Source organism: Nuphar pumila, chromosome 1, assembly GCF_984573655.1.
Source record: "Nuphar pumila chromosome 1, dmNupPumi1.hap1.1, whole genome shotgun sequence".
NCBI lineage: Eukaryota > Viridiplantae > Streptophyta > Magnoliopsida > Nymphaeales > Nymphaeaceae > Nuphar > Nuphar pumila.
Window position 1 is genome coordinate 41,729,474 of NC_143249.1, and position 7,278 is coordinate 41,736,751.

At 39.6% G+C, this 7,278-nt stretch overlaps 1 protein-coding gene across 2 annotated transcripts; it reads left to right on the forward strand.

The window, feature by feature from the left end:
- The first annotated feature begins 864 nt into the window (after positions 1-864).
- Positions 865-7,044, forward strand: LOC149848803 (protein LONGIFOLIA 1-like). 2 transcript variants are annotated; one of them, XM_090012515.1, is made up of 6 exons: positions 1,267-1,357; positions 1,779-1,901; positions 2,677-2,744; positions 2,832-4,967; positions 5,278-5,437; positions 6,069-7,044. In XM_090012515.1, exons 2-6 carry the CDS (start codon positions 1,814-1,816, stop codon positions 6,857-6,859), a joined length of 3,243 nt encoding a protein of 1,080 aa, XP_089868641.1. In that variant the 5' UTR covers positions 1,267-1,357; positions 1,779-1,813; the 3' UTR covers positions 6,860-7,044. The 2 variants fall into 2 exon arrangements, with proteins under 2 accessions (XP_089868632.1, XP_089868641.1); XM_090012506.1 differs by having other exon boundaries at positions 865-1,901.
- The last annotated feature ends 234 nt before the right edge of the window (positions 7,045-7,278 follow it).

Sequence of the window (7,278 nt, forward strand, 5' to 3'; positions counted from 1 at the left end):
TATCTCGAAATTAAAATGGGTTATTTTATTTTTTTATATTTTACATATTTTTATTCTTATTTTTAAAAGTTATTTATTTATAAGTAGTTGTTTTAAGAGAAAACATAAAACACGAGTAGAGCTTTGGTGCTTAATGGGTTTTCAGGTTTTTTCATTTTATTTTTAAATTCTAACCGTCCAGTATAGGAATCAGCTCTTGAATTGTTCGATTCTAGGTTTTTATAAGGTTAAAAAAATTAACGGTCCAAAATTTTTATAAATTTTTGAGACTTCAAGTATCATTTTTTATCAAAACACATAATCAAGTGTGGATGATTTCCCATAAATTGTTCATGCCAAATACATTTATGAGGTCGGAACTGCAAAAAAATAAATACAAAGAACAAAAAAACTCATTAAACACGTATCATTAAGCACCTACCCTCTACTCCATAAAACACTTCATTGACCATGAAAAAACAAGTGTGAAAAGGGCATCAAAGTAAACTTCGTTGGATGAGGATACAGGGAGGGAATAGTCCTGTAACTCCTGTTAAAAAAAAAGAGTATTGAATTTGCAGCCTTTCCAGCCCACAAAAGCATTTGTTTCTGACAGACATCACATGCCCAATCAGCCATTTGCTGACCCACAAACTTTATCACTCACATGGAATTTGGGGAAGAAACCAAGAAAGGGTATATGACTCACAATATTTTTTCTCCCTCCCAACCGAGTTGCCAACTGGGCATTCATCCCGCCTCTCTCATAGTCATAGATTCTTCCATCCATTCCTTGTCCTGAATACAACCATCTTCCTTTTTTTCTTTTATTTGCTTTCTATAGGATTTGTAGTCTATGAAACAAGCCAATGTGAAGTCATGGATATGATTTTCTGAGGAACCCAAGGTTTTTTCTTTAGGTTTTTTCCCCTCTTATTTTATTTTGTGTGTGTTTTATTGGGTATATAGAAAAAGATTTTTCTTTTGTGGAGGAATTGAAATAAGGATTTTCTTGGAATTTTGGGGTATGGGTTATGCTTGGACGGTATGAATCCGTTACTTTGAGCTATATAACAACCCTCAATATCTTTCAAAGTTAGGAATTTGCTTGGATGAGTATTAGAATAAAGAAAGTGGAGACTTCCTTTCAGGAAACAGCAAAGATTGTTTTTTTCTTTCTAATGGGGCTAGTGGCAGTTTCTTGAAGTTGCTTGGTGAGATTTTAGTAAGAGAACTTTTTTTATATTCCTTTGAAGATTTGGGTGTTGCAAATTCCCCTTGTAAGATTGGTTGAAGTTTGAGAAGAAGAAGAAGAGGAAGAAGAGAGAGAGTGAAACTTTGATGAATGTGAGCCAAGATAAAGGGTGGTGATTTGCCTGTAAGTTTCTGGGTAGCAGCAGAGTTTCTGGTTGTCTGGTTTCATTTGACTGGGGGGAAGAGGTCAGACATCTGCAAAGGCTTCAGTATCTTTGGTACTGTTGGTGGGTCAAAAGGACAGCTCTTGTTTCAAGAGTCGACTGTTTGGAGCCAAAGATTCGGCCTTTGAAACCAAAGGGTGCTCTCTTTCCAACATTTACTTTGGCTTTTGTGTTTGTTGGGAAGAGTTTGTGAGATACTACCCAGACCCTCATTTCCTAAAGTGCTGGAAGTCTGCGTTTGACTGCAGATTTTCACTTCTGCTTGTGATATTGAAAAGATAGTTCTGTGTTTCTGGAGGAGGTTGGGAAGATAGGACATCAGTAGCTAAAAGGAGAAAGTGTGAGAAAGAATGTCTGCTAAACTATTGCATGCTTTGACAGATGATAATCCAGATTTGCAGAAGCAAATTGGATGTATGACAGGGCTCTTTCAACTGTTTGATAGGCAACATTTTGTCACAGGAAGGCGCCTGTATGGTCAACAACATAAGAGGCTTTCTTCAGGTTAGCTCAGTCACTCCAGCCATTTTTTTTTCTTGCCACTATCTTCTTCTTGTTTTTCCTTTTCCAGGGAGTATTGGAGATGTTTTCAATTTCAGCATAAATGCTGTTCTTTTTTATTTTTCTCCTTAAACTTGTTGGTCTTCCTTTGCCCAAATCTCAACATGGATACTTTTCTATATGCTTGAAATTTGTGGTTTTGTAAAAGCTGGAAATCTCTTTCTTCAGGCAAATATTTTTTTGAATAATCATCCTATTGGTGACATAAACTGAAAATGAGGGCTATAGTGTTTTTGTCTTCCTTAGAACTTTTACATTACTTTCATGTTGTACAGATTTTATGGAATTTCACTATTTGCAATGGCCACGTCAAAAAAAAAAATTTTGAAAGATAAAAGCCAGAAACCTCATCCTAAGGAGAATCTGCCAGCATCTTCCCGATAGAAGAAATTTTCATTTGAATGATATACAAATCGTTTATGCTCAATTGATGCAGCGTAGGAAAAGAGACTGTGTGGAAGTGGAATACAGTCATACACATGATGCAACTTTGGATCAGTTCATGGCTTTTTTGTAAATGATGGATATATTTCAGTATAACCAACATTTACTTTTCATTTGTTAATTCCTTCCATTGAGATTTATCTGGAAGTCTTCCTATTATTTCATAATTTCTTATGATTTGAATACAAAATCATCGATTTGTTGCTTTTCCAGAATCAATTCTCTGAAATTGGTTCTCTTGGGTGATGCTAATGATTATCATTGCATTGTGTAGATCATCCTCATTTCAGTAAGAGCAAAGTTGGAGCTGAGGAGAGTGCAGCTTCTCCTCGAACTTCTGTGGTGAGAACAACGGCCTGTGTTATTACTAAAACTGTCTGAATGTTACTGAATTGAGAATGATTATATTTTCTGCTATCACGGAAACAGAAACAAATCCACAACCAGCGGACGAATATTGATTCCTCGGTGGCCTCTCAATCATCTTCCTCTTGTTCATCATCTTTCTCTTCAGTGGAATTTAACAAGACTGCTCAAACTGAGCCTCTTTCCTTTGACCGAACACCGAAGAATGCACAGAAACTTCATAGCTCGCCCATAGATAGCAGGCCTAGTATATCTTCTCCTTTGAATGACCAAGCCAAGTTTGTGTCACAAACTGGAAGACAATCCCTTGATTTTCGAGACATAGTGAAGGGCTCAATGTACAGAGAGACCCAAGGATTATCTGTTAAAACCAGAATCAAAGAGGGAATTGTAGATCACTTGATGAAGCCAAGAGATTCTCCAGGACCTCTACAAGTTCCAAAATCAGTGGATGAATCTTCTATGAAAAGTGTTGGTGGAAAACCAAAAATTCCGGTGGATCTGAACGAGTCACTCAGAGTTCTTGCCAGACTTAAAGATGGACCATGGTACTATTCAGAATCCAGTGACCTGCCAAGATCTTCCTATGAAGTGAAAGATGCTTCCTTGTGTTCGGTATCAAGAGAAGGTCCTGGATTCTCTTATGATGGAAGAGAAATTCATCGAGCTTCTTTTGATTCGAGAGAGAACTACAAATACACAGCAAAACTCAAAGAACTCCCAAGATTGTCATTGGATGGGAGAGATTGTTCATCTAGAAGTTCCAGTTTTGATATAAAATCTAGCTCCATTTTGAAGGATTTACAGAATCATAATAACCAGAAGGTTGGTGACAATTGGCAGCCACCAAGTATAGTTGCAAAGCTTATGGGTCTAGAAGCAATACCCAACTCAAGATTGTCAACAAAATCGATATCTGAAGGTCAGAAAGCTTCAAATGCAGAGAAGAAGAGCAATTATTCATCAGGATCATCCCGAGTTACTGAAGAAAGCAGGCTTGATCGAATTTTGTGCTCACCAAAAAGCTCTCTTATAGATCCAGTGTCACCACAAGCAAGAAATACTGAGGCTGTAAAGAAACCAGTTTGTAATTCGCGAATTCCCATTGAAATAGCTCCATGGAGACAGTCTGAGGGAGGTCATGGATCTCCAAGGAAGGCCTTCAAAACTAGTGATCCACCGACAAAACTGCAAGCATCCCAATTTGTCTTTACTGGGATTGAAAAACGGTTGAAAGAGCTGAATTTTCAGCATTCTGAGATGGACTTCAGAGCTTTATTGGATGCAATGCAGGCCAAAGTACTAGCAGACACCAAAAAGGAGAAGCTTAGTAAAGCTCAGCAATTCCCAGCTCCAAAAACATACTCAAACCAGATCCCCTCTATGGATTCTGGGGTCAGACATATGCCAGAGCCCAGTTATCCAATCTCTCTTCCAGCGAGGGGAAGCTGCCCTCCAAGGGCTTTTGAATCTCCATTAGTGATCATGAAACCTGCAAAATCTGTTGACAAATCCAGCATCACGCATTCATCTCTCATCACTTTTGACAGGTTTTCTTTCCCTCGGAGCAATAAATTAACAGGGGACTTCAAGTCTCTGAAACAGGTTGGTGGCAGTAAAGGTTCTGGACAAGCCAAGGATCCAGCTCCCAAAATTAGCAGCAGAGAGACTGCAAATCGGATTCAGGGATCTGTGAATAAGAAAATCAGTGCCAGAAATGAAGGCAACTTGCAAAGGCCTCAAAAGCCTCAGGCACGATTGACACAGATCTCATGTAAACCTCAACAGGTGATCAAAGATAACACTAGCAGCTCGACAAAGAATTCAGGATCTTTGAGTCCTCGATTGCAGCAGAGGAAGCAAGAAGCAGAGAGGAAGACCAGGCAGCCTACCTCGTCGCAGGATTCCAGCAAGTCAAGGAAGCAGCCTACACAACAACAATCCAATGCTGGATACAAAGGCAGTAAGCTTGTACCTGATTCTGGTCATTCTTCTATTCCTGTGGGGGATCAGATAAGTGACATTAGCAGTGAAACAACCCGACATCTGAGCCATCAAGGGGATGAAGTCTCTGTGCATTCAGATAGTAATATCAGTTCTACATCACATTTAGATGTGGAAGTCACAAGTGCTGATTGCTCCTTGGAGATGGGCTGTAGTTTTCAAAAAACATCTCAAGTCTGCAATGTGAAAAATAAGGTATTTTTTTGCTGGCTTATGTTTATTATCTATTTACAGTATAAACATGTGCATCAAATATGTTATGTGCTTTATGCATGTACCTCATGCAATGGAAGTCGTTCTTGTTAACAAATAGGACTTTGAATACCTTGAACTTTCAGGCCGGCAACATTTTCAATTTGAGAAAGTGCCTATGATGTTTTCATTCATAAAGGATTTCTGTCTGAAAGTGTATATAGAAATGGAACCATTTATGTGTATGTGAATGCATTCGGTGTGTTTTATGGGACAGTTACTATGGATTTTGATTATGCTTATAATCTTTTAGACTCAAGAGGCATCATCAAATTTGCGTGATGAAAAAGGATTGCTGGAATTAGGAGGTGCAGGGCCTGAGCAGCCCAGTCCAGTATCAGTTCTTGATCAATCATTTTACAAGGATGATCTCACGCCTACTCCTGTGATGAAGACTTCATACCCCTTCAAAGGTTAGTTACACTTCTCCATTTTGGTTTTTTGACCTTTTCCTGTTTTCCATCACATGGTTGTACATATCGATTTCAGCATTCGAAAACTCAAAGGCCTCTACTAAAGGACTCAGCTCAAGTGAGTTGAATCAGTTACCATTGTTGGTATTCTCACTGTTACGCTTGCACAGTCATTGCCATGCCATCTGAAGCTCAGATGGTGCCCCAGTTTGTAGCTTTTTAAGCTGGTTAGCAGTCAAATATCAAAACAGCAGCCAAGAAATTATGAGACTTTTGATTAGGTTTTTGAAACCTTTGCGCATGTTGCCTGTGTATCACAATAATGATATGATACTAAGAATACTCATTACTGGTCGAAAATGGTTAATTTACACATCTGCAATGCACATCACGTGAATATGGCATAAAAAAGGGTTCAGATGCATGAGTAACCACTGAATAATATGACTAACATGGTGCATGCACAATGCATAATATACTGATGCAGTGTTGCATTTGGCCCACTCAAACGTTTTCTGAATCTCTTAACAATTTGCATCAGTTGCATATGATCATGAAATGTGCGCATGTCAGTGCTCTTGCATGGTTGCATGAGTGCAGCTAATTAACATGTACATTCCATGCTTTTCAGATGATGAAAATCGAAATACAGAAGGTGTTCCAGGTGAAGAGAGCTGGAAGCCATGTGTCAGCAACTGCTTATCAAGCATCAAGCGGTCTCTCAATTTTTCCTCGACTAAAAGACATGGCAATAAGTTGTCGAGTGTTGAGAACCTTGTTCAGAAGCTCCAACGCCTCAATTCATCTCATGATGAAGTTGCCACTGACTACATTGCATCCCTCTGTGAGAAAACAACCCCGGACCACAGATACATTTCTGAGATATTGTTAGCATCAGGCTTCCTGCTCAAGGACCTCAACTCAGACACAACAGCGCCTATCCAGCCTCACTCTTCTGGATTCCTGATCAACCCAGATTTGTTCCTTGTCCTCGAGCAGACAAAGGCAAGCCGACTGCATAAAGATGAATCTGGCAAAGCTGGGCTGCCCACTGAACAGAAGACTGATCATGAGAAACTGCACCAGAGGCTGCTCTTTGACACTGTAAATGAAGTCCTTATTGGTAAGCTGCCTGTCTTGGATCCAGAACCATGGCTTGGTACCCCAAAGCTGGCAAAGAAGGTGCTAACCGGCCAGCGGCTTCTACATGAGGTATGTGCAGAAATTGACCGTCTTGCAGGCAAGAAATCTGATGATGTCGATGACGTGCTCAATTATCTGACTCGTCGGCTGGAGAACTGGTCCGATCAGATGAAAGATATCTCTGCCATTGTGTTGGACATAGAGAGGATGATATTTAAGGATCTGGTGGTTGAAATAGTCAATGGAGATGGATGGGCTTCTGTGGCAGGAAAGCAGTGACGCTGCCACCAACCAGGTGCCAAGTAGGCAAGCTTGTACTAGGATCAAGTTTTATTTAATCTAGCCTATAAGCCTCTTTTTTTTCTATTTTTTATATACATATGCATGTGTACGTGTATATGTTGCCTCCAAGAGGGAATGAAATCAAATACATATTTTATTTTTTACCACTCTTGAACTGGCCAGTTCAATTCTAAAACTGGCGATCGTCCAGATGAATCCATAACTTCATTGTTTGTAGTTCTACTAACTGCTACATGCAACTTGTCGAATCGATCTTAAGACCATAACTATGGATGTTTAGCCTGTCAAGTTTCCAAGCGGAGCATCTGGCATGACAGCTCGTGAGCCAACGGTCTAGATAGCAACAGCCAGAAGCATTCGTTGGAGGGTCAGAAGGGTCCCTTTAGCACTTCTTT

What these genes read in the sequence shown, in the direction of transcription:
- LOC149848803 (XM_090012506.1), top strand. Translation starts at nt 1,748, where the DNA reads ATGTCTGCTAAACTATTGCATGCTTTGACAGATGATAATCCAGATTTG. An exon ending in CTTCTCCTCGAACTTCTGTG is followed by an intron (nt 2,745 to 2,831) that starts GTGAGAACAACG and finishes TCACGGAAACAG; the next exon opens with AAACAAATCCACAACCAGCG. An exon ending in GACTTCATACCCCTTCAAAG is followed by an intron (nt 5,438 to 6,068) that starts GTTAGTTACACT and finishes CATGCTTTTCAG; the next exon opens with ATGATGAAAATCGAAATACA.